The sequence below is a fragment of the Labrus bergylta genome, chromosome 15 (genome assembly GCF_963930695.1).
Source record: "Labrus bergylta chromosome 15, fLabBer1.1, whole genome shotgun sequence".
NCBI classification, from domain to species: domain Eukaryota; kingdom Metazoa; phylum Chordata; class Actinopteri; order Labriformes; family Labridae; genus Labrus; species Labrus bergylta.
Window position 1 is genome coordinate 10,177,371 of NC_089209.1, and position 26,921 is coordinate 10,204,291.

Here is a 26,921-nt window from a genome sequence, read left to right on the forward strand (position 1 = left end):
AGGTGTAATTTCAGCATTTCCAAACGATTTCTGGTTGTGAGTGTGTTTTATAGATCTAATGGGACGCAGGGACCACCGTTCAGCGCGGAAGTGAAGTTTTAGCAACAACAAAAAAAAAAAAAAGAAAAAAGAAAAACCTTCGTTAGTGTTGTTTACAGTGTAGGAGTGCTAAGTGACTTATAAATAATCATTTTTAAATAAAATGTGCAACGGCTGTGTTCAGAAAGAATACCCCGATCGGGTAAGTTGACCCCTCTAATGTTAGTGTGAACTTGTCATGACGCACAAACGCCCTTAAGTCAACTAGCCTGCACGGAAATTGCAAGAAGCTTGCTAAAAGTGTTGTTTTAAGCATGTGAATATGTCAATGTGTAGCTATGTGATTTCTCCCTACTCAAGGGGAACACCTGCCTAGAGAATGGCTCTTACCTGATGAACTACCTGGGCTGTGTCAAATGCCACCAGAGGGACTTCGTGCTGATCAGCAACAAAACCACTGAGGATGAAGATGGAGAGGAGATAGTCACATATGATCGTTAGTGCCTTTTGTTTGTTGATCACAGTAGAGCAGACCACCAGTCTTAGTTGTGAATATTTCTAGATTTAGGGGTGGGCAACTGGCGACCCAGGGGGGCCCCACATGCGGCCCTCATCAACCCTCAACGTGGCCCTCAGGTTCATTTTTCTTTTTTTACACATCAATTAATTGGAAACATGAAGAAAAACATGATGAAATCTTCCATGAAATCATGAAAAGCAGAAATATGTGCATAATAATATTTGATCACTGGTAATATGTTGAGTTAAATTTGAGACATTATTGACTGTAATCGTTTTTTGCAAACTACAATTTGGCCCCTCTGGCAGTGAGAATTAAATGAATGTGGCCCCTTGCTGTCACCAAAGTTGCCCCATCCCTGTTCTAGATAATTCACTAAAGTTGAAACTTATCACTTTCTCATGACTTTAGGGCATGACCCATGACTTCACTCGGCCTCTGTGCTTAATCATGACATTAAAGAACACTTGGTTTACTAGAAACTGTGCACAAACTTTAAGGGAAGAAGCTATGCATGTTTAAAAACGAACCTCCCGAAGTGCATAAATAGTTTCGTTTGGTTAGTTCAGTTTTTGAGCTTATTAGTTGGGGCTTTAGAAATTTGTGTGACTCTTTCATTTTTCTAGTCCAGATAGTCTAAAGACCATTGTTATTAAAGTAATCCGCACATTATTAAACAATGAAAATAATCACAAGTGCAGTGTAGCCCTTCCTTAAAGGTGCACTATGCAGTTTTATTTGTGAAAGTTGAAAGTTGGAGAAGTGAAACAATTCTATGCTATAATTTCTGAACTGAATACACAAACTTTGCTCAAAGAAAAAACCCCACCATAACTTCTTCCGTATCATTCTAGTTATGAACATTTACCACAAAATCTGTACACTTCTCCTACTTCCACATTTCTCTACCAAAACTCCATCGTGCACCTTTAACCCTATCCAGTAAATGTCAGTATTGCTACCTCCAGATAGGCTCTAAATCTTGTGATATCCTTCTAAGAAGAAGGAGTTATTTACAGTATGTTCCTGTAAGATGTTGGACATGGATTTGGCAATAAAACAGATTTGATTTCTTGCCAGAGGGTGAAAAAGAAACACCCACAGCATGCGTAAAAACTAATCCACTCATTTGTCCTTTCAGATGTTTGTAAAAACTGTGACCATGTCATTGCCAGGCACGAATACACTTTCAGTGTTGTTGATGAATATCAGGTAAGGTATCTCTTCACACTGTAAAACTCTTGAAAGGGCTAAACTTGCTGTCACACATACAATAGTCATGGTTAGCTATCGGTCCTTTGGTGTGTTTCTGAAGTCTGTTTTGTGTTGTCCAGGAGTACACGATGCTCTGCATGTTGTGTGGAAAGGCAGAGGACTCCATCAGTGTGTTACCAGATGACCCCAGACAGTCTGCACCTCTGTTCTAGACCTCAAAAGACACCAAGCCCGCAGGTCAATATTCACCTTTAGGTCAAGTATAACTGCCATGGACGTGCCACTGAATGCTGGCTTCAGGGTTCCAATGATTTTTTATATCCTCCCGCCAAATTGTAACAAGCAATGAATCCGATTTTAAGTCCTTTTTCTGAACTACCCTATGCTGAACACATCACGTTATATTTCATTCCTGGACCACCACTGAATATTGTGTCTGTCAATTCACAGTGTGTTTTAAATAAACAGTTTTTTTTTTTACTTCTAAGAATGAATCTTTCCTCTGCTTTTTGCTTCTTGACACAACTCTGATGTAACAGTCGAAGGACAGAAAATGAGCCCTGTGGTGCAGCTGCAGAAATCACAAATGACAAGTATTTTGTTTATTCTAACATGATTTGTAAATGAAATGAATAAATGACATTGTCAGTATTTTTGGAGGGACAAAAATGTTCAGAATTTATCAGCCAACATGGTTAAAGTTTTTTTATTTTTTTAAATGGTAAGCCCCAAACGTTTTAGCAACTTAGTCACCTAACTGTTGGTGGCTGTATTTATTATGGTTAGCGATTTGTCCAAATAAAAGCGTCTATGACTCTAATTTATGAACACAGATTGTTTACAAAAACGTACTTTGCGTGTGGCTGCAAAATCATTTGTGGCCCTTTAAAATTGGTTGAACTGCTCCAGCAACACTTGTAGTAAGAAGATCAACTTTATTAGCAATTTAGACCTTAGGTAATAAATGAATGTTCTTTGAGCAGGTGCTGGAGCCCAAGTTAACACCTTCAACTTACAGTAAACAAAACAAAGTATTTACTATCTTTTGAGTCAAAGATGAATATGAATGTCTATAGTAAGAAGACCTTAGGTCTAAATTGCTAATAAAGTTGATCTTCTTACTACAAGTGTTGCTGGAGCATTTTGACCTCTCCTGAAGCCGTTCACTCTTCATGCACCTTGTCAGTTGGTGAAGTTTGTGCCAGAAAATCCTCTTCTTCTTCTTCTGGCCCTTTAAAATTCCCAGAAAGTTCAAGAATGGACTTTCAAATACATACAGTAGTTGTAAACCAGTTTGACTAAAAAAAATCATTTGTGGTGTTTAGAGAAAATAGAGATTTTAAACAATAATTTCAACCAGCCAGATTCCAGTAAAGCTAAGTGGATCCTTTTTGTTGACGTGTTGTTTGTTTTTGCTTCAACATCAAAGCCCTTTGTCTTAACTTTTCTGGAAGATTCATGATCTACAGCACCTACATCTGCCATACTGGAAATGAATTCCAAACACAAGCACTTTGTTAGACAAAAACAAAAACAATATTAATCGTGCTTGGTGTAAAGGAAGACGTTAGTTTTAAGTGGAGTTGATCTCTGTTGTTATAAACTTTGGTTTCTTTCACTTTAACAGATGGAGGAGCCTTTATGTCATTTAAATTGTGTGGTGGTTTATCAGATGGTATAATAGATGTACACTCCAATTTCCACACAACCAGTTTAATCACCAGCCGCTGTGGAGTTACGTATTTCAGGCCTTTAATGTCAGCCTCTCTGGCGGCTGAATGTCAATTGAGATGTGTGTGCAGTAAGTGTTTTGGGATTGAGAATACTTCAGAGTAAAAATCTTCATTGAGACCCATTCTGAAGGAAATCCAGTCTGAAAACATGGACCATCGCTTGGTGTTAAGGGCGGTCTCAGAGCCTTGTTCATTAAGCTTTTGGAAAACCTATAATAATCCAAGTAAGCACAAAAAAAAAAAACTTCTCAAGTTGAAAACTGGGACCATCCGAGGAGTACCTGAATGCAGCATCAGCCACACATCTGGGCCGACCCCTGTATGTCCTGTCCTTATAGAACATCAAACGTAAAGGACAAAGAGTCAGCTTCAACAGATGGTCAATTATATTTTAGTTTGTACCAGCAGCAGTACACTCACATTTTAAATGATTCCCAATAGTGCCATTAGTTTCCCAGATAATAAAGATAAAGTTGAATTTGGGTCGAAGAGGAAGTGTCTGAGGCATCTCATAGATTTCACAAACCTCAACAGCTGCCATCTGGGAACTCCCCATTCAGCCCCAATGTCGTCAGCAGTCTCTCTTTGTGCTTACTGGCGTGTCTGTCTGTCTTTCAAAAAACGCTTCTTCGACAGATTCTGACAAGCGATTGTTCTCTCGGGGGGGGGGAGGAGGGGATACCAGAGTCTGAGCTGTTGTGACTTCAATGAATGAATCCAATACTTCATGGTTTTGAGCAATGTAAAGCCACGGTTTAATGGTCTTTCCCCAATTTCTGATCACTGACTGTGCTTCTTAGCTTGTGACCATGTCTTCTGCGGAGTCTAGCGTTATATAAGAATGAACACAAGTTGTATCAAAGTCTTCGCAGAGATTTGGGCAAACGAACCAAAACCGACACAGTGCCATGGTTTAAAGAGGACATTTGGCTGAACTGAGCATTTAATGACAAGTAAAACAGCATCCATAGCATGAAAGTGGTGGTGCTTTTAAAAAAAAGGTGGAACACGCTCAATGAAATTATTTTAATAAATGTTTTGATTGCGTTGATAAAAGAAAACAGCAACGATGAGAACGATACACTTTGATCACTTTTCTTTCTTTCCTTCGTACGTGTACTTGATGCAAGAAATAAAAAAGGTAATTGTTGCTGGTCTACATTAGGATGTACTTTTGATCAGAAGCAGCTCAATAAAATACAGATGTCTTAGAAGATTGTACAAATGAATATAAAAAATAATAATAAATTGCAATGATTCTCATGCACTTTTACAATACTCAAGAATGAGTGCACTTACATGTACATTCTAATATGCCCACGCCTTTTGCATGACAAATATTTTCTAGCAAAGTAAAAGCACACTACTACACTGTGGTATGAGCAATCATTGTTACATAGTCTTGAATCTAGCTGTTGTACCGGAGTGAGGTCATAATGGGGCTGCATGCCCTGCTGCTGTACATGAATGCTGATGTTGGTATACTGCTAGTGTGTGTATTTAAACTACTAGTGTCCTTAATGTGAGTATATGCTTTCTATTAGTGTATACCATTTTCCAAATGGTACATATCTACAATTAGCATCATTTTTTTTTTTTACATCCCTCAAGTATTTAACTTTGATCTTTTTGGTCTCATATTAGGCCTACATGAAGCATTAAGAGAAGAGTGAAATGAGAGGTAAAGAGTTGGCAATCTTCAGGTTATCTCAACCTTCTTTCAACTGCACATATCGATCCACATCGTCGAGTGTTCTGAGCGACACATCCAACAAATAAATAAATAAATACGTTCAATTTATCATACATTTTACATTACATACAGTACATTCCCTTGAGTAAATACCAAATTTACACATGCTATCGGGGACTGGACGTGACACAGTCTCTGGCGACAGATGCACCATCCAGATCAGTTGCTTGTGTCAAACGCAGTCATCGATTCACTTTGCCCGAGCCTTTTCCCTCGTGGATCAGGCCTCTTCCCCTGGAGCTGTGACCCCAATGACCCTGCCCCGCAAACCGGTCTTGCGGGTGAGCGTAACGGGCGGGAGGGGAGCCGGAGAAGCTGGACGGAGAGCGGCTGCGGCCCTGCAGTGCCCCACCGTCTCGCAGCTCTTGTCGGGACGGGGAGGAGCTTAGCGAGCGCTGCAGGGAGGAGGAGGAGCTGCGTGGGCGAGGAGGAGGGCTGAATAGCATCCCGCTGCGGTCCTGCATCAGCTGAGTCAGACTGGCCAGGAAGTCAGCGTCGCTGGTGCTGCTTGCACGCACTCTTAACCGCCGTCGTCTAGACAAATATGAAAGATAATATTATCAGCATTTTTTTCTGTATTATCATAGAGACATTTCTTTCTCTGAGGAAACTATTTTAACAGTTTAATTAAACTAAGTAGTAGACACAATATCCTGTGATAACTTGTACTTGCATCCTTTCACAAGAAACAATGCCGCATGAATCAATCATCATACACATGCTGTTTACTGTCCTAACAATACTTAGATATCTGCTCTTTTTGTGTCTGTTTAGATTTGGCTCTATATAAATTAAAATATATTGTTTAATTGATTGACATGTAACCATAGAAGGTAAGCCAGAATATTTTACTAGCCAAATTTTTTTTTTTCCCAGACTCAGATACAGAGTCACTCAAAACCAGTTGTAGAAGCACGGCACTAAGCTGAAGGAGCAGTCAGCTACTTTCTCACAACTGCTCTGTGTGTCACCTTCATCAGCGCGAAACGCAGTTTCACAAACCGGACTTTCTCATTAAAAGGAGGCCTGACCAAGCTGTTGATTGGACAAAACAAAATGTGGTCTTCAACTTACAGTATGTTTTGTACTGATTGGGGCACTCGCCAATTAGCGCATGACCTCATTTATTTTACCTGCCAAATTAGATCTTTACCTGCATTTGTTGGGGGGGGGGGGGGGGGTATTAAAGCAGAATCCTTATTGAGCATGATCATGTTTCATTGTGTTGGTATAACCTTCTCCTTAGTGACCATGGTTTACCATAGACAAGTCATTTGTTGAGCAAAGGCGATGCCAAGCAGTCGACATATTGCACAGTTGAGAGCAAAAAAGGAAATGTTATCAAGAAAGTGAAACCACAGGACTACATGTTGAGTTCTTAAAACATGGTTCTGGAACTAGATTATAGCTATCATTATTACTAGTTACAAACACCCTCCTCTTTTTTTTTTTTTTAGATGAATTCCTTGAATAAGAATCTTTGCAGGTTTGGGGGGGAAAAATCAGCTGCAATGTTCATGCACATTTTTTTGTATTATTTCAAATGTAGTACCTATTGTCCACACATGGGCGGATGGGTGGTTTTCCAGGAGGTGGTCGGGGCAGAAACTTGCTCGGGAGTTGCTCAGGTACAAAGGTGGCACTCACAGGACGTGGGATCTTACTTTTACTTCCTGATGAAGAGGACAGAGACAGAGGGTCTTCTCCCACACAGTCCGACCTGGATCCACGATCAGAGGGAAGCCTGTCTCTGGGCAAAGCGCAGGGCAGGTTGTCGCAGGACAGAGAGGGAGAGGGCGAGTGGGTCGGGGAACCAGGGACTGGACTGCTCCAGCGGTGACGCCTCTCCATGTGGAGATCCCTGCTCACAGAGTCCAGGGGGGCGTTGGGTTCTCGTACCGGGATTCGACTCAGTCTTGGGGATAAGGGGGAGTCTCTGCGTCTGAGCAACGCTGGGGGCGGGGAGGAGGAGACGGTGACTGTGCTCTCTACGGCGCCTCCTGCTACGTCGGCTTGAGGCTGCTGATTGGGCTCGGAGGATCGATCGGGCAGACCAGAATCACTCTCAGGGTCTCTGTCGGCTGTCAGGTGAGCAGTGGGGCCTTTGGCTGGGATTGGCACGGGCGCTAACTCCAACTTGTCTCCATCCTGTGAGGCTACCTCTTCAACTTGATCAGATTTACTAGATGGTGCCTCTAGTGGTATGGCTTCACTCTTCTCCTGTGCAGGGGACAGCAGCCCACAGCTGGAGGACTGAGAAGAGATTCATGACTGTTAAGAGTTGTGAAGTCCAAAACTGTATCAAAAAACTAAAATGTTCTGTCATACTTTTTATCTCCATAAAAACATCAAATACAGCAGCAGGTCTGAATATTTATACTTTATAAACACTCGAGTACATCCGCATGCAAGTGAAGCCCAAAACTCATGACAAGATAAGGTGAAACTTATTGAATATGCCCCATATGACTTAATGAACTGCTAGTTAACCCCAATGTGACTAATGCATCGTATCCGTAGCAACAACTCTGTGCTTCTTTTCAATTAGCCGCCATTTCAGGCTTTATTTGTTTACGATTATATACGTTTAAGCATTACAAAATATGGAAAAAGAAAGGACCTGACTATCGAATATCTACTAAGATTTTTCTTAAATTTCTTCAGAAGAAAAATCGAAGAAAAACCTACGACGGGCTCACGACGCGTTGACAGCGGAATTGTTCGCATCTGTGTGATTACAGGAGCATCAGTAGTGGATGCAAAATAATCCCAACAAACAGATACATCAGATTACAACAGAGAGTGGTCGCATCAGAAACGATGACAGATAACCAGGCACATCAGATACGTTTTTAAAAAAAGTGAATAAAACAATCATTTAATAAAAAACACTGGAAAGAAAAAAAGACACTGGCTATAACTCATTTTCAAAAATGACCACGATTTCACAGAGGCTAACAACAGCATATTCTAAGAGCTGATGCTGACAGAGTTATCTTTTATATACCTTTGTGTTAAGGTTGGTTCTTATTGTTGATACTGTTTTATAAAAAAAAAAAAAAAACATTATCGAAATTCTACATTCACTTTCATAATTAGCATCATTATTATTTTCACAGGGATTATAACCCTGCCAGCTTTCAACCAGCTGACAAATTCAGACTAGCGCCAAAATCAACGCAACTAAAAGTTCCTTACAGGAGCTTTGACATGCTGATGAAGACCCTGTTTCATGGTCAAACGCTACAGAGAGCAACCCTTGTCACAGTGAATTTGACTCATTTAATCTCAACAGAGCTGCTTTCAGTTTATTTACAACAAAGAGGTTCTTCAAGCCTACCTGGTCCATCTGGGGTCGTCCCATGATGACCGAGGGCATTTGTCCCAGCATCCCCGGCAGTCTCCTGTGGCCCAGCAACCATGTGCAAGGCATGGCCATCTGTGAGAGGACGGGACTGCTCGGCACCGCTGTGGACTGGCCGTCCTGTGGCTCAGAGGACGGGTTGTCAGTCTCAGCCGGGGTTTGAGTCCCAGGCCTTTCTTCCGCCGGAGGTTTGGTGGCTCCAGAACCGCTGCCTTGCTCTAGCTCCAGCATCACCCACTCCTGAGAGTCTCCCTCCTGGGGAACAGGACTGAGGTTCACAGCCACAAAGCCACTGCTCGCTGCGCCCTCCTCTTGGTCGGGGGTCGCCGTGCCCGAGTGTTCCTCCTTGCAGGAAGGAGACTGCAATCGCTCTGGAATGGAATTCTCCCCGACATGAGAGAGGACAGGACGCTGTTTGCCTAAACTGAAACAAGACCAAAGTACCATGGTGAGCTTCAATCACATGCTGTCATGGTTTTGATTTACAGTGATTTACAGTGGACTCAGTACTTACTAGGCCTCTAGAAAGCGCTCAATGGTTGGCTTGGGTTCAGGTGCGAGTCTCTTTTCGAACGCCAGGCTCTGACTGTGTCTTATCCTCCGGAGCAGAGGCGCAGCCCGCTCAAGGAACATGGTCTCTGATCGCACCCGTCGAGGAGAACTCTGCATGGAGCCAGTGTTGGGGCTCTGGTTCCCCTGATTCTGACTGTGTTCATCCTCACTGACCACCTTTTGAAGAACGGACAAATGCTTGTTTCAAAAACTAAATAAATTGCATTCTTATTACCACAGAAAACTGTAAGAAGTTACCTTGTTTTTCCTCACATTTTGTAAACTTAAAGCTACCATGTAGAAAACATAGCGACTCCTTTAGAAAAATGTGTATCAATCTCTGCTGATCTTGTCTTGTGCAATGTGTAAAAAAATATACATATGTCATTGTGTAAACTAAGACTGAAGGAGCATACTGTTACTCAAACAGTGACAGTGCTACAAGGAATTCAAAATGATTGTATAAAAGGAGAAAATGTTTCCAATGATAGTGTCTTTTGCTTTTGTAGGTCATATGCAGAGGTAAGAAATCCAGTCTGATTCATTACCAGCTAAACGTTCTTCACAGGAGCTTTAAGTATCAGCACGACAGAAAAAGGACAGTACGAGGGATCTTTTTCAACTAACTGCACAGGCAGAGAAGCAGTTTCGTAACATTAAAAGCTGTGTTAGGATGTAATGTTTACAGTAAATGACATTGCCCTGACCTTCCTGATCATTGGCTGGGCGTGTTTAAGGTTTCTGTTGCGGTCCATCTCTTCCCATACGTCTCCACCCGGGGTGGTCGGGGTGGGGATGGGAGGGCAGTTGTCAGCGTCACTGAGGCGCTCCCCTTGCAGGACATCCTCAGTGTTCTCCCTCTGCAGCTCACCCGGCAGCACTGAAGCGTTCGCCATGCTGTGGAGGAGAGAGAGAGAGAGAGAGAGAGAGAGAGAGAGAGAGAGAGAGAGAGAGAGAGAGAGAGAGAGAGAGAGAGAGAGAGAGAAGGTCACCCTGCGGCTCATTTCCACAGCACCAATTTAAAGCAGCGACTTCTCTGGGAATCTCTGACTGCGCAGATTTCCGGTCTAAAAAAAAGGCTCAGCTATATATTTGAACACGTGTCTAACAGACTGTGAAAGGAAGAAGTTTGACGAGCAGACCGCAACTTCAAGCCAACAGCAATTACTAGAACATAAAAGAGCTCTATATTTTCCAAGCGATGGAGCTCTTTTTGACTGTAAATACCCCAAGTAGGCCGGAGTGAGGCGGGTGAGCTGCTGAGCAGTGGTCGTTGCGGCAGTGATTGTCAGCATGTCCTCCGAATCACATTTCTCCCAGTCGTAAGGATCATTCTCCAGCACGCTGTTGCTCTTCATGGCGTTCTCAAACAGTGACATCAGGAGCTGTTGCAGAGAAGGCACAAGTGTCAGCATTTAGCAGCTAGAGAGGAAGAAATAAACAGTGTGTGCAAAAAATGTCCCCCCCCCCGAAAAAAAAGAGAAGAGATGGCCAACCTGATAGTCAGGCTTAGTGAAGTAGTCCAAGGTCAGGATGTGATCAAGGAAAGTGCTGAACTCTGAGGGAAGGTGCTTGAGCATGAGTCGATGGTCGTATGTCTCTTTTAGATTTCCAACTTGTTCCTGAGAAAAAAAAAAGGGGGGCTTAAGAGTTAGAATGGATTCACACACTTTGACATACAATCACGTACAGGCTAATACATCGCGGCACATACTTTGTCTTTAATTTTCCTCCAGGGAAGCTGACCAACCATGAACTCAACCAGCATGTAGAAGAGGGACCACAGGTCGTCATGACGGCCCATTTCCTACAGAATAATACACAAGTGTGAGTTGTGATTAATGAAAGAGGGACGACGTAGAGGAATAGGTTTTTCAGTCCAGTCTTACCTTATTCTTATGAGCATTGATAGAAGCATATCGCACAGTTCCTCTGAAGCCTGCCACAGGACGAGGCTGACGGAGAATAAACAATCGGTTGTTATAAACAGTCGTCATTAAGGTCACATGGGGGTTAAAACAGCGACTGAGAGTCAAATCATTTTAAATGTACAATGTTGTAGAATGTGTAAATCTATATATTTTTAACAAAATAACTAGACATCCATATATATTTATGGAAACATACCATAAATGTACAGATTACAAAAAGACCTTAGACCACTTACATAAAAGCTAGATAGTATTTGTAATAACTCAGTGAGAGATTTTATTTTCTCCAGCATCCATATCGTTGTAACATTTTATTGCCAAATTCCCGAGCCTCGAACATCGAGTTTAGAGTACTTACTGGACGGACTTCCTGGCTGGAGTTGGTAAACTGGCGAGCCAAGCCGAAATCAAGCATGTAGCAGCATCTGCAGGTACTGGCTAGTCTCCCCATCGCAAAGTTGGACTACAGATTTTAAACACACATGAACACGTGGGAGTAAAACAGCTGCGATATCCAGCAAACTTTTCTATTGTAACGAAAAAAAAATAACAAAATGACATTTCCTAAAGGAAGGTTTGAAGGCAAACTTACAGGTTTAATGTCGCGGTGCAGAAAGCCCACAGAGTGGATGCTTTCAATGGCCTCCAAAATCTGCTTGCCAAGTCTCAAAGTTGTGGAGACAGAGAAGGTGGCACGGGTCATGGTTCTGCGCAAATCTGCCAGATTCCTCCCCTTTTTAAAGACAGCAAGGAAATCAGGATTCTGCGTCACACACTCATAATGCAAGACTCATGCGTTGCCTGCAGCAAACTGAACACTGATTCGCATTGACTGGAAGAAATCCCACCTGGAGTTCCATCACCACGTAGTTGAAACGGTCATTTCGGCCACAACCCACAAAGCGACACACGTGGTCTTTGCCTGTCAAAGAAGTGCGCATACAGTGCAATAAGCACAAAGTACATGGTGTAACAAAATCTTAGTTGGCTGCATTTTTCAAATGATCCATCGATGAAAGTTTTTACTATGTCGGTGCAAATGTAATATCGTCGTGGCAATATCCATTACAAGACTTTGGCTTTACAGGTATTCTCTAAGAGTGTTTTTTTTGTTTTTTTCTTACCACTGTAACTTTTGCTGCTTTGCTAAAGTGCTCATGATGGATAGGCCGGGTCTTTGTAACATAGCAATAAGTAAGGTCTTTTTACCTGCTTTTTTGTAACATAGCAATAAGTAAGGTCTTTTTACCTGCTTTTTTGTAACATAACAAAGAGTAAGGTCTTTTTACCTGCTTTTTTGTAACATAACAAAGAGTAAGGTCTTTTACCTGCTTTTTTGTAACGTTAACAGACAAAGAGTAAGGTCTTTTACCTGCTTTTTGTAAAGTGTCTCGAGATAACACTTGTTATGAGTTGACGCTATACAAATAAACTGAATTGAATTGAAATTCAGGTGTTCTGTCTCTCACAAGGCGATAGCATCACATCACCTACCCTGAAGCTTCTTCAGCACAGCCACCTCCATCTTCAGCACCTGTTTGGGTTGTTGCGCTGACTCCACCTTTAAGGCAACAGTGGCCTGACTCAACTGATCCAAAACCTCGTAGATCTCCCCGAACCCGCCTCCACCGATCTTCCTCGCCTGAAAAAAACAGAAAGGCAACACGTTGCTGTGTGTGGATTTTTTTGTTGTTGTTGTTGTTTTTTGGCAGTGTAATGAAGGGAGATTCTTCAAAGTGGGGGAAAACTGTGAACCTAAAGATGACTTTCCTCCACTCTCTGTCATACTTACTACTTTCCATCTGTCTCTGACCACGTCTGCCACTGACAGGATGTCTGTGTGCTCTCCAGCCCCACTCATCCTGAGTGCTCTCAGCTACAAGCCTGCACCTGGCATCAGTGACGAAAGCCCCTCACTGAAAACACAGAGCAACAAAAAAAAAATCAATTTCCTTTTCTGCAATCACTTGACAGCTCACTGCATGCAAAAAAAAAAAACCGGATAAAGACGGATCTGATTTACATGTGCATGTGGAGCATGCCATTTAGTTTAACGCCTCACCTCTCCACGGAGCACAGGAGACGAGATGGTCACTAAGAGACGGCGGCTAGCATCGCCTGTTCTGTTTGACTATGTGCCAAAACACAACTAGCGACTAGCGCATCGGTGGTTTCTCGTCAATGAATGACCAATGAACCACAAACCCAACGCCGAAGAGGATTTACATGCAACAATGCTAATCTCCACAAAGGCGGTGGCGCTTACTGCGGCGGTCCTTGTAAACAAGCTAACTATAGCATGCTCGTAAGGATAACTCAAATGGGGAGTAGCAACCCGCGCTGACCTCTTACCTCGCTTCGTTGCACCATCGCGATCCAAGTTCGTGTTCAGAATCCAAAATGTCCCCATAGTCCTCCTCGGCGTTGGTGTGTTTTTTGTTGTTTTTGGTTCGCCAGGTCACTCCACAGCAACGTTGTTTGTTTGCTCGCACCTGAGGTAATAATGGCATGGGACCATTATAGCTGACGTTAGCTGGAGTTAGCCAGCTAGCCTGCTGCTGCTGCTGCTGCTAACGGATGAGGGAGTAGTGATGATGATGATGATGATGATGATGCCCCCGTGCGCTGCCCTCTCATAGCGCCGGCGATGACGTCACAGCGCTAGTCTCCCCCCCTGATTGCGCCGCAAAAAAAAAAAACGACCTGCATCCCCCGAGACACTGACGACAGAGGAGCGTTAAACACACAGGGTTAAACATCACACACACGACACCACAGGGAGGGTCAGACACTCACAAACGGAACATAACCCGCGGTGCCAATAGCGCAGTGGATGAGGGGAAAAGTGCATCCAACAGCGAGCGAGTCACTGTTCAAGTGATGACTTAAAATGCATTTTATTTATCTGATGTTACACCTTGTCTGCTTCCAGAAGAAATTTTCAATTGTCCGGCGTTATAAAAAAAAAACACTTCTCCTGTGAAGTGGAACAGAGCCAAGGGGGAGACTATAATTGTTGTCTATCCGTATTGATTCCCAATTTGTCAAATATGCCTACCTGCTGCTGTCACAGCCCTGCAGCATCTCAGATTGAAGTGTCCCCCCCCCCCCCTTAAGCATCTGCATCAGAAATGGAGGACTTTAACCCAGTCAAATTGGAATTCAACAATCTCCTGGCTGCAGGATTTTCACCCAGACTGCAGCTTTTATCAAGTCATCAAGTCACAAAAACAACGAATCAATTCTTTTTTTTTAAATGCAGCTGGCCATGCATTTCAATGAAACCAGTGTGTTTAAAAGAGGTGGTGGTGGGGGGGGGGGGTCTCCAGAAATGTAAACTAGTATATGTGATACAAATGCCATGTAGCTACTACAGCCATTTATGTGGAGTCACACATTTAAATAAATGATCTTTTAAATGGATCTGACAAAGTGGTGTATTCTGTCCTGAAGGTGGAGGTCATTGTTTGACCACTCTGACAGGGCTTCAAACCAACAGACTCCTGGAGTGGGAACATTCACATGCAACTGTGCACAACTCATTCAGCTTGTGCATCAACAAACAGTGAGGCGGATATTTGTATTAAACAACTTCAAAAGAGAAAATCGTGCAATTAACAGGTGAATTTCTGTTGTTTATTGATTGCATCCAAATCACCTGTGAAATATTTGTTGAAGTCAACCTTCCAGGTGATAATATCTGACTTGTTCCTCCAAAGTCTTTTAATGTGTTTACCATCGAGACTAATTGAAAAAGAACTGACATAATGAGAAAAATTAAAAATGTATATAACTGCTCTCAAATAGTATTTACACAAGATAACTTATCCTGCACTGACTGGAGAAATGTCCTTGTCCCTTTAAGGATTGTTTTATAATAATAAACATGTTCACTTAATGAATTAAATAAGCTGGAGTGTAGATGTATTGTGGTTATAGGTTATGTGATAAAGTCGTCGTCTTACTTTCTTTAAATCTAAAAGTTAATGATTAAAAATGTAAAAAAAAAAAAAAAAACAGCTCTGTTTATGAAAGAAAGTTCTCTTACAAATGTCCCAGGATAAGTGAACTGTTTTGACTTGTCTTCAGTATCTGTCTCTCTTCCACCTCCTATGCAAACTGTTTTTTTTTTTTTTTTTGTGCGTCGAGCTGAGACTCCGCTCTCCGGAGCAGCCGTGACAACAAAACAAACGCACACGGATACAGCGCTGGGAGTGGCCAGACAATCGGATTGGACAACAGGATGTTAGTCGAGCTGTTTTGGGGTGAGGCGGTGCGTTCAGGGACGCACAACTTTCTACGTGTTTGCGCAGTTTCCCAGCGTTTCACATCAACTGGATAAGCTGACGCACGGGGGGTTTCGGAGCCGTGTGGCCCTGCAGAGGAGTGTGGAGATCTGCGAAAAAGCGGCAGCGCAGGCCGCTCTGCACGGCGCAGTTTCCACACCGTCGCCGTCTCATGTGTTGGTTTCGTCGCTGATGCAGGGGAGAAAGTTGTGGACATGTTTTCCTGAAGTGCACGGCTTTACCGATTCGCCGTGCAACATTAGAACCACAGTGTTAATGAGCGTCTCCAGTTTGTCCGGAGGGTGGATTATGTTTACGTGGGATTGTACTGTCGCCTGTTCGCCATATTGCGCTCCGTGAAACTCGAGGGAAAGTTGTCAGAGTTATGACATTTGCTGCGCACAGTCCCTTCATGGAGCTGCATGCAGTCGACTTTGATCGGAACCAAAGTGACTCCATGGAGCTGGCCATGGACAGATCTGTGCACCATTAATCAGGTATAAACATCGTGCTTCACTCATGCTTCCTAATGTCCCGTGTTGCCGAACAGAAGTCAGCGCTTCAGACGCTTCCTTGTCGCTGATTTGTAACATAACATCAGTGGCTATCGCTCGGGTGATTGCATGAGTCCCTCCGTTTCCTGTATTTCTTGTTATGCCAAATGGCAGCTGAACAGTAAGCGCCTCCTTGTTTCTGCCGCTTCTGAATCTTTTCTCTTCTCTTAAATCGCCTCTATTGACGCACCTGGACGAACTTATCAGAATAGAAGTTTTTCATATGTCACTGACTTCTTTTATGAGTCCTCACTGGGCCTTTTTCGTGCGCAGGCCTCAGTTTCCTCTTTGCTGCAGACGAGTGAAAGTCGGTTGGAAACTTTGTACACTTTTCTACAGTGTGAAAAGAGAGTGTCTAACCCCCCCCCCCCCCCCCCCCACCCCTCCTTTCTCTTATAAGGTCTGGCTCCTGACAGAAGAGGAAGAGAAAGAATGGACAGAAAAGCGCAGATTTGATTCTGGAAGGAGGTTTGAATGTTCCCCCACCCCTGCACTTTCCTCTGGGATTTATATTTCCTCCCAAATACCTCTGTATACACAATTAAAGAATTCCTCAGCCACTTGCACACTACAGAGCAATAACTGAGTAGTTTACATGCTCTTAGATCAAGATCGAGAGCCCTGACTCCAACGTTTTTTTGTACTTTTAAAACATTACTATGAGTCTTCCTCCTCAAGTGAATACTGACAAGAGCGGCAAGCATCGCGGTGCAGCCATGAAAGAGCCTGTGCAGCACTCAGGGGAGGTTTATTATGGTATGGGACCTCCAGCTTTAGAGTCGAGTAACCCTGCCAGCAGCTCTGGAGTTTATAACCCGGAGAAAGGGCCCCAGAGTGTGCCGCACTATCAACAGGCTGCCCCCGTAAAGTGGATGCACCAGGACACTGTGCAGGCCCCCGGCTGGTCTCAGGAAGCTCCTGTGTCAAACTGGGGGCAGAACTTTGACCCGTATATGAGCGGAGTGAACGTCAGGAGTCAGATGGCATTCCACAAAGGGGTCCACGAGGCTGTTGCCCTGCCGATGGGGGGAGAAAATCAACTTCCAGGGCCGGTGGAGGCCTACAGGGAAGCAGCCCCGGCTCCAGCTCAGGGGAGGGGGCTGGAGTGGGAGCAGCACACTGCAGCTGTAATGCACCAGGCTCAGCTGCAAGCCTACCAACAAGCTCATAAAGGTGTGGAGCTGCCAGGCCAGTCCCATGTGGCTCCCCATGCTCTGCAGGGGTCCATGCTGCAGCCTTTCCAGGCAACTTTCAGGCCCAGCAAGCAACAGTTTCCATCTGGTCATTACTCCGTTTTCCCCGGCAATAAGGTGGTGCCAGGCTTGGCGTACAGCGAGCAGCCTCAGAAGCAACGTATGCTTCAACAGATGCGGCAGCAACAGCAGCAGCAGCAGCAGCAGCAGATGTTTCAGCAGCATCAGCTCCAGTTGCAACAGCAGCAGCAAATCCAGCAACAGCAGCAGCACCAATTCCAACAGCATCAAATACAACTGCAGCAACAGAAGCAAATGCAACAACAGTATCACCAGCAGCAGCTGCAGGAGCGGCAACAACACATTCAGCAACTTCAGCAGCAGCAGCAGCAGCAGCAGCAAATGCATCTAAGTGCACCACAACAAGACACAGCACAACTTCAGGTGCAACCAAAACAGCAACAAAACCAAAACCTTGTGACTTTTCAGCCACCGGAGCCTCGGCCTCTTGATGCTGCAGCGAAAAAGGAAGCTGTCAAAGCGGCTGAGCAGCAGGAACCAGAAGCTAAAGCCAGTGATGTGACATCTGAACCTGATCCAGGCCCTGAAAAGGTTCCAACGAATCCTGCAGAGCCCTCAAATGCAACTCTGGCCGCACCTCGGCGCTCACGTCGCCTTTCCAGAGATGGACAGTCCCCACTGGGTCCTCCTTCCACAAATGTCTGGTCTCAAGCTTCCAAAGAGCCTCAACAGTCCCAAAACGGAGTAAGAGCAGGAGAGAGCCAAGTGACGACAGGAGGAGTCATCCAGATCACCAGCAGGAGGAGGAGGGCGTCCAAGGAGATCAACCTGGAGACTCTGGCCCAGAAGGCGTCGGAAATGGAGCCTGCGAACACGGCAAAGGTTAATGCAACACTCCACACACTGCCACTGAGTTTATTTTCTGTGAATTTATTGCACTTACTTCATGGGGCTTTCCAGGGGGGCTGATTTTAGAATGAAAAAGAAAAAAAATCTCATCTGGCAAACTTTGCTAGCAGCTGTACTAGTAGGACGATCCCTTTTTCTAAGCAGAACTTCCTTTTGGTTAAAACCACAAAAAAAAAAAAAAAAAAAAAAATTTGAATGACACAGCATTAATTTGATAGTCAACATTTACCTGTTAATAAATAAAGTGAACAAACAATTATAGAATTACCACAAGGTTAATAAAAAGAAAAGGTTAGTGATACAAAGTCACATTTTATAATAAAATAAGTGAAGTTAAAGCTGGTCGATCAAGAATGCGACACAAGGCTGCCATCACTTAAAGGAAGCTGCTTTTAGACCCGCGATGAGCAAATCTCATCTCCTCTGAATTCAAGAACTTCAAAGTATCCAACATCCAGTGTTGAAATGTCAGAAAGGGCCTTCCTCCAAATGAACATTCTTTGTCTTTGTTTTAGAAAAGTAGTGTATGCAATACATTTGCTTGGTTATTTGGTGAAAGATCATCATAAAGTTCAATGTAAAAAAAAAAAAGCAGTGAGGGATTAGGTTCAGTCGGTTTTTTTAAATATTCTGAATGCCACTAAATATGGAACTCCAGAAACCAGATAGATAGAATTGACATCTTTAACATGCTGCATCCACTGCTGAAGACATATTTAAACAAGTGGAGATTTTGCACTACTTAAGCTGTTTTAGCCATAGTATTATTCCATGATTGTGTAAAATATCCTGCAGGATATACCTCTGCAATTTGGCAAATTGTTATACATTTTTAAGATTTAAACAATTCCTCTAAATGTATCATGTTACTATACCAAGTAGCTATCTTGATATTCCGGCTTTATAATTTTTGCATTCTTTGGGTCACACCCTGTGCAACAAGCTGTTTTATTTACTCTCTAGCAGCTTTGTTAAACAGCCTATAAACACAAACACAAGTTAAAACACAGATTTGTTTCAGCACAGGGGAATGTTTTGTGTTGCTCCAATGTTGGAGGGGGGGGTAGGGGGGGGGGGGAGGGGGGGGCTTGTAGGGCTTGTCTTGGGATTTTGTGCAGAGTGTGCAGCCTGGATGTACAGTTGGAGGAGCTGCATGTCTGCACACCTCCACATTCCTCAGGCTCTGTCTCAGTCATTCAGCAGAGCAAGGGAGGGGCTGCGCTGTCAACCTGCACACTCATACTCCTAAAAAACACACACAAACAGGTTTAATATTCCTGTTCACAGCCCATTTTCTGGGTGAGCAGATGAGATTCAGTCCTGTTCTAAATATTGTTTAGATGCCTGAGATTCAAATCAGAAAACTGATTTATATGTTTCTCTGCCATGAGTAGAATTTACCAAAATCTTTTTCAGCTTGACCAGAAATACCAGCGAGGCGTGCGTCTTCTCTGAATGCTATGGATTATTTGAGTGTACATGAATATTTGTGACACATGTGACAGAAGCAGCACCACCATATTTACTGTAGGTTTAGAAGACATGTTTATTTGGTTGACATTTTGCATTTAATAAACAGCATTTGAATTTAAGATGCATATCAATATTTTGTTGTACCAGATTTACACTGCTTTTAACATCTTGAGTAGAACTATTCAATTGAAACCTTCTGGGTAACGATACAATTCAAGTGAACTTGATATTTGTGTGAAGAGCATTTCTCAACTAAACAATGAAGAGTTACAAATAATAGACAGAATGAAATTCTCTTTGAACGCTGCCACAATGTTATTTATTATAAATAAAATAATAATATACATCTAAATAAGATTTTCTTTATTTAGGAAAAAGGGGAACAAATGAATTTGATTTATAAATGCATTATTGGGTTGATGATCATTGCACTCACACTTTATTCCTCTTGTAAAATCTCATCGTCCCTCCTTTGCGTTACTTGCTACTTTATAGCTTTATATTTTCTGTTTCATTTTCTGTTTGTGATCTTGCTCCCCCCCCCCCCCCCCCCCCTTCCCTCTTTGCTCAGGTGCCTCAGCAGGAGGACGGTTCTCCTGGCAGACAGGCCTCTATAGTCCCTCTGGTTATCCCCGTGTCTGTGCCGGTGCACAGGAGTCACACGGATCCTCAGGGCGGCCCGGCTCAGGGGAGACTTGTTGCGGGTGAGCGATCTGCCGGACAGTCTGAAAGGAAACCCTCTGTCATCGTGGCTCGGCGGAGATCACGCAGAAACTCCATGACCGAGAGAGAGAGTTTTGGTCAGGTAAATATAATAAGTTTTGCTTTTATTCTCTTGGTTTTGTTACTGATATCCTTGAAGTCAGCGCTTAAATGCATGTTTAAGCTGACTATGTCAAAAAACTTTCTAATTTGATTCTTAGGTCAAAGTTTCAGTTCAATGTTCCTGAATTAAAAGTGGATCAGTATTATCAGAGAAGTAATAACCATTACATAACTGGTGCCCAGAGAGCCTAATTTTAACATTGTAATAAGCTGTAGAAGTTTAATGTTGAATTTCTAAGGATTACTTTGATATTTTGGAAATACCCCCCCACCCCCACACACACACACACACACACACTCTTGTATTTGTTTCTTAGTTAAATGTTGACCAACAATCAGCGGACAAGTAGCTTAGTAAGCATATAGAGCCTGCCATTATCCTGGTTCTGTTCAGAGATAGCAGAAGCAACCTGCAAGAAGCTCTAAAGCTTGATAATCAACACATTGAGATCTGGCTGATTTATGTCATGTGTTTATAAGGTGCACTATTTTTTTTTGCCTAGTAAGCATAGCCTTTACTTTTGAAGGAGACGGGTGGCCAGAGGGGTTTGTCTCTCCCATTAGAGTTCAGAGTAATCCAGCCTTTCTGTACTGTGATTGGCTAAAACTTGTGTCACAGTGATCCAGTGGAACTTGGACCAAACTGAAAAAATGTGACTCTTTTAAAATTGACGAGTCGACTACATGAGTAGCTTTTTTTAAATCTGGTTGTGTAGGATCTCGAGTAAACCTGGTTCAGTACGTACACATGTGTATGTCATGGCTGTTAAGGAAGTCATAAACTGGCTTTTTGAAAATCAGAGGATAAGAAAAGTGAGTGTAAGTTTAAATTCCCAGCTTGAACTGATTTTGAACTCCTGGTGATAAACACAAGTGTTACTGTGACTTTCCCCCAACCCTTCTTCTGTCCAGGATGGGGACGATCAAAGTCAAGACGAGGATGGAAAACCCAAATTGAAGCGAAGACCTCGACCTGAGCCTCTCATCATCCCGCCACACAAACCCTCCACCTTCATCCCTCCATCCCTCTACTCCACCATCACTTCCTACCAGAGCAACCTGCGCTCTCCAGTTCGCCTGCCGGACAACCCCCTCACACTGCCCCCTTACACGCCTCCGCCCATCCTGTCTCCTGTACGAGAAGGTTCAGGACTCTACTTCTCCACCTTTTTGACCAACATTGCAAGCAACCAGATCCTGCCCCCGCCACCTACACCGAAGTCTGCCTCACGCAGTCTGCTGCGCACTGGTAAGGCTCAGTTGCTACTTTTATTAGTTTATACCTTTGGCTGTATAAAGATGGATGATGTGCTTCTATCTCGTCCTTGTGTACAAAAATGAAGCCAATTTACCCCCTTGGTGGTCGCTGACATTTTGGGCTGGTGATGTCATTTGGAGTCAGTTTTTGCAGAAGTTATGAGCTGGTGTAGCCACAACATTGACTTCCCACTCCTATCACTAACCAAAACACACTTTTAACCTACAGACAAAACTGCACACATCCCTCAGGCCCGCACAGTCTACACCAGAACAGATTCTACTGTTGGTTTGCAGCAGACACTGGCTGTGAAAGTCCAATCACTCTCGTGTTAGTGTTTGTTATGTTACGTCTCACTGGTCCTCCACTCTGCTAATCTGATGCACACAGCGCTGCAGGAGCCACATTTGTCAAAAGAGCTTTCAGTCATGGCATTTCAGCCATTTTACCCATGAAGCAATATTGCAGAAATATGTATTTGCTATGTATTTTGACTTATGCCCAATCTGTTAACATGGAGGAGACCTATACTGTCGCTCCAAGATTTTGGCTTCACTTCTGGGGACCTGTCATGTCGTCCATCATTTCTATCCATTATTTGGTATAATTTTAGCTAAATAATCCTGACTATCCTTTTCAGATAATTTCTGAAGTGATCATTCCTTTTTCATTGCAGCAAGTTCAGATATCACACCTCCTGTTCTGCCGTTGATCACTGATGCTACACCCGTTTGCCTGGAACCGTGAGTGAAGACACAAACAGGCTTCTAAGATTTTGAACACCTTCCAATAGAAAATACGAAGCTGTACTCTTATGTGTCATGTTTTCTATTTGTTCAGACGTATCAACATCGGGCTAAGGTACCAGGCAGAAATCCCTGAGTTGAAAGATCAACTGTCCTCCCAGTTAGACCAGCACAAGGCCGACCTGGTCTGGCTCCCTGTTGAAGAGTCAAACCTCAAACCTGGTGATCCAGAGAGGGGTAAGTATGTCCCGTCTCCCCCCACCCACTAACTGTGATTTTATATTTCCTTGCTTATTCTTTCCAACAACGTTCATTTTCTTCTTCTTTTGTGTAGTTTTAGATTTGATGAACATGGCTTGCTCCAGTGTGCTCAGAGGCGGAGGAACCAATCAGGAACTGGTTTTGCACTGTTTACATGAATGTGGAGGTGATTTCTTGGTGAGGACTCACTCAAGTTACTGAAATTCAGCTAAAAGGATATCTTTTTTTTTTTTTTTGGTGACTTAAATCATTTCCTCTGCCTTCGTCTTACATTAGCTTCTTATTTCTTACTGCTAGATGCTTTTATACAGTGTTGTAGAGTTTAAGAACTGTAATCATCAGGCACATTGATCTTCTTGTAATTGTAACCAATCATGTTGTTATGAAGGAAACGCTTGGACGCTTGATGCTTCAGGCCCCAGTTTTCTCCACAGGCCATCACCTGGCAGGTTATCACTACTCAGGTCAGTGTCGCCTCTTTATCCTCCTTCCTTTTTCTCTGACTTCTTACCCCTCTTCAAAGGTTCTCTCACTGTCTTGAATGAGAACACATTCACTTGTGCTGATTTACTTCCAGGCTCTGACTGCTGGACCGCAGAAGAGAAGCGCTACTTCAATAAGGGGATCTCTGCGTACAGGAAGGACTTCCTCATGGTGCAGAAACTGGTATGCTCTTTCATTTTACCTCGCTGTTTAAACAATTCAAAATGAAACTAAGTAAATCTAAAAAAAAAAAAAAAACATTTGAATGTAATTTTAATTACTCTGTAGAGTTTTAACACCAATAAACCTGTAATCTAATTACGCTGAGGCATGAGTCAGGGATGTGATTCTTCCAGTTAAATCCAGAATTCAGGATTTTCCGACCTGAGGAGTTGACCCAGGTGAATCAGGGATAGCTGTAAAAACACATTTTTAAGTAGAATTAAGAAAAAAAGACTAACATTTTGTATTTTCAGCTGTTTCTCGGCTGTGTTTTACAATGTGAAGCAAGACTAAGATGTAATGGAAAATATCTGCTGGCAAACAAGTCAGCTCTGCTTTCATCATGAAACATCCCCTTTGGGACATCCAGCAACTGGATTTATGAGAAATGTGGCCTTGATTTTATGGACATATTAGCACCCCAGCTGTGGTACCACTGACTATCATGTTTATATCATTGTTGTCCACACACTCTTTCATATGAAAATACGTGAAGTGCTTGATGTAAATGCTTCCTGGTAATATCTGCATGTTTTGTTGGATTTTAAGGTGCAAACAAAGACTGTGGCTCAGTGTGTAGAATTCTACTACACGTACAAAAAACAGGTGAAGATCGGACGTAACGGGATTCTCACCTTCGGCCCCCCAGATTCCCCTGGGGAGAAGCACAACGAGGCCGTGGTGGACATTAAGGTAGAGTCGAATAAGCTTCTCAAATGTCAAATACTGTTGAAGCGTTAAGGTCACGTTGTTCATGTTATCCAGCATATGCTTAAAACTAAACCACATCAGTGGAAAGATGTTGTTGACGTTATCTTCAGTAGTGAGTTCATTTCTTATGAATCCCTTATGGTTGGTTGAATTCATCATTCATCTATAATATATTTTTGTCCATTTGATTTAATACACAGAGTTCACAGCAGTCCAAACTTAATCAAGGGGAGGGGGATGGAGACGACAAGAAGACGGTTTCCGACGACCTCGAGAGCAGTCATCAAGCCAGGGTTGCTCAGTCACTACAAGCTCACGACTATGTAAGTATTATAATGTATCGTAAAAGTTCAAATGCACAGTGGTGGAACAATTAGGTAATTGCAATAAAGTCGACTTAAAGAATAAAAGAGATAGGAAAACCTTTTTTTTTTTTTTAGAAAATGTTGATCATATTACAATGTATGTCATTGGAAAATGATAATTCATGTGTAAATGTGCACAGGTATCAAAACTTGGAGTTCAATTATATCTGTTTCATTGTATCATGTGTTATCTTTTTCACTGTATAATATTTTTAACAGCATGAAATATGTTTCAACTCATTGGCTCCCGGCCAATTTTCCAATGAAAAAAGTTTGGTAACTGGTAACAGTTACTAACAGTGATAACTGAAGACAGATGTATTCGTTTCATTTGACTGCAAAACGGTATAACATGGAGAAACTTCAGTGACGTGCAGAGTTTACAGATGTTGCTGTTGTTTTGAACTGAAACGTTGGTATGAAGGCGTAAAGGCAGGCTGGTGGAGTTTTATTTCCACGACGTATGAAAGAAAACTCTGGATCTGTCTTTTGTGGTTCTCCAGGCAGGATCGATGGTGATGATCAAAGAGCAGGACGCTGTAAAGAAAGACCTTCACCATCCAGCAGCGTCTCACAGGCCTCGAGCTGAGCCTGCAGCCAAGAAGCCAAGAGCACCGGCAAAACCACCTCCAGATCCTGACGCTGTATTTCCATGCAAGAAATGTGGAAGGTACGGACAATTCATGAAATACCATTCTGTTGTCACGAATGAGAACAGTGTCATATATTTCATACAGAAGCTTCTGATCACACACATTTTGATTACTTATTTACATTGTTTAGATTTATTTATTCACAAGACTTGATTTCTTCCAGTTTTCTAGCTAAAGCGTGCAGTGTATCTAATGTTTGCAAGAAGTTCATCTCTTCCAATTCATATACTAATGTTACTATTCTATTGAGCTAAGGTTGGACCATTTTATTGCAATTGTTATTTTTGGAAGCAATGAGCAGTCTCTGAAATATTGTCACTTCATCTTTATGTAAAAATCTCCAAAATACACAAGAGGGGTCTCTTTATCTTTCATTACTGCTTTCTGCATATTCACATATTTAATTCACACATCATTTGCATTATTTCTCGGCTGAATTTATTGATTGTTATTGCGGGCTGCACCGCGGGGATGCAGTGATTAGCGGTGTTGCCTCACAGTGAGAAGGTTCCTGGTTGGGTACTCTCCGGGTGCTCAGGTTTCCTCCCAAGACATACTCGTTAGGTTAATTGGTTTGGTATCGATGATGGATGAATAGTAATTGTTTGTGAAGTGTGACGCCCTGATTGGTTGGTATGCTCCCTTCTTCTCGTTTCCAGCTGCTTTAACATTGCTTCATCGTCTCCCATCTCTCAGGGTGTTTTACAAGGTAAAGAGTCGAAGTGCTCACATGAAGAGTCACGCCGAGCAAGAGAAGAAGGCTGCAGCGCTGCGTTTGAAGGAGAAGGAGGAGCAGGCGGCGGCTGAATCACGAGCCAGGAAGGCGGCGGTGGCGGCGGCGGCGGCGGCGGCAGCGGCACATCATCAGAGAGGAAACGGAGTGACGGAGCAGGCCGAGGTCAGCAGCCACGAGGACTCCCCTGAGGGAGAGGATGATGACGATGATGAAGACTGGCACTGAGAGACAAATGTCAATTAGAAGATGGACTGATGGCGAAACGGATGATAGAGACAGAGATGGAATAAAAAATGTTCTGCCCCAGAGAGAGCAGAATCAAGAACAGAAAAGAAAAGTCTTCCTGTTAACCTTCACACTCCTTCACCTTTGTGTCTTTTAATATTCAAAGGAAGTTTATTTTTTTGTAAATGCACTTAAACTCTTTGCTTCTGCTTTTGCCAATATGCCTTTTATACCCTTTATTTAATTGAATATGCATCCAAATATTATACGTTTTCAATCGCGTGGCCTTCATAGTTATGTGATATTTCACAAGAGAATCAGGAAATCAATAAAAACATACGATCAAAGCAATACTTCAACTGCGGCCCTTTTTAAAGAAGTCTAGTTTAAGAGCTATTATTTCAACTCTTTCTCTTTGGAAAACACTGTGCCGGACCGTGCAGGCTTCCATCAGATTTATAGGTTGGTTATTCACTTGTTTTTTACACCTAAGGGACCTTTTTGAATGGAATTTGTACAAAAAAAAAAGTATATATGAGATTGCCATATATTTATGATACTGCATTTTGCAATGATTTAGGTAATATAAAGAACTAATCATGTCAGCTGCAATATGTGAATTGAAAAGTTTATTAAAATCCCCACTGTTCAGAGAAGTGTTTGGTTTACTTGTTCATTCACTTAATCGAGCGACTGGGATTGTAAGACATTGTTTGTCCAGCAGGTGGCGGCAGAGGCTCAGTGTGTCGCTGGCTATTCATCCCACACCTTTTTCAGTGTGGATTTGTTCATCTTTCAGAAATGTGTTCTTGGTATTACACAAGGATTCTCCTTCAGATGAATTTTCAGTTTTATGTGCTCATTGTTTTGTTTACACCAACATCTTTCAGTCA

At 42.8% G+C, this 26,921-nt stretch overlaps 3 protein-coding genes across 5 annotated transcripts; 2 read left to right on the forward strand and 1 right to left on the reverse strand.

Moving 5' to 3' along the window:
• The first annotated feature begins 75 nt into the window (after positions 1-75).
• churc1 (churchill domain containing 1) lies at positions 76-2,425 on the forward strand. Its single transcript, XM_020641534.3, has 4 exons — positions 76-241; positions 400-535; positions 1,701-1,771; positions 1,894-2,425. The coding sequence occupies exons 1-4, from the start codon at positions 203-205 to the stop codon at positions 1,984-1,986; spliced, it is 339 nt and encodes a 112-aa protein (XP_020497190.1). The 5' UTR covers positions 76-202; the 3' UTR covers positions 1,987-2,425.
• A 2,094-nt stretch (positions 2,426-4,519) lies between these two features.
• Positions 4,520-13,779, reverse strand: ttbk2b (tau tubulin kinase 2b). Of its 2 annotated transcripts, none has more exons than XM_020641528.3 (15): positions 13,460-13,779; positions 12,900-13,023; positions 12,602-12,749; positions 11,956-12,029; positions 11,700-11,840; positions 11,466-11,570; positions 11,066-11,131; positions 10,891-10,983; positions 10,673-10,798; positions 10,404-10,561; positions 9,884-10,073; positions 9,139-9,353; positions 8,601-9,048; positions 6,813-7,513; positions 4,520-5,794 (listed from the first exon to the last, which is right to left on the reverse strand). In XM_020641528.3, the coding sequence occupies exons 2-15, from the start codon at positions 12,966-12,968 to the stop codon at positions 5,443-5,445; spliced, it is 2,886 nt and encodes a 961-aa protein (XP_020497184.2). In that variant the 5' UTR covers positions 12,969-13,023; positions 13,460-13,779; the 3' UTR covers positions 4,520-5,442. The 2 variants fall into 2 exon arrangements, with proteins under 2 accessions (XP_020497184.2, XP_065819924.1); XM_065963852.1 differs by having other exon boundaries at positions 13,453-13,779.
• A 1,602-nt stretch (positions 13,780-15,381) lies between these two features.
• On the forward strand, positions 15,382-26,684 carry mideasa (mitotic deacetylase associated SANT domain protein a). Of its 2 annotated transcripts, none has more exons than XM_065963851.1 (13): positions 15,382-15,890; positions 16,348-18,043; positions 20,124-20,348; positions 21,281-21,617; positions 22,303-22,369; positions 22,467-22,609; positions 22,707-22,810; positions 23,022-23,097; positions 23,211-23,299; positions 23,888-24,031; positions 24,250-24,372; positions 24,918-25,084; positions 25,764-26,684. In XM_065963851.1, the coding sequence occupies exons 2-13, from the start codon at positions 16,607-16,609 to the stop codon at positions 26,026-26,028; spliced, it is 3,177 nt and encodes a 1,058-aa protein (XP_065819923.1). In that variant the 5' UTR covers positions 15,382-15,890; positions 16,348-16,606; the 3' UTR covers positions 26,029-26,684. The 2 variants fall into 2 exon arrangements, with proteins under 2 accessions (XP_065819923.1, XP_020497171.2); XM_020641515.3 differs by having other exon boundaries at positions 15,383-15,890; positions 20,115-20,348.
• Positions 26,685-26,921: the final 237 nt, after the last annotated feature.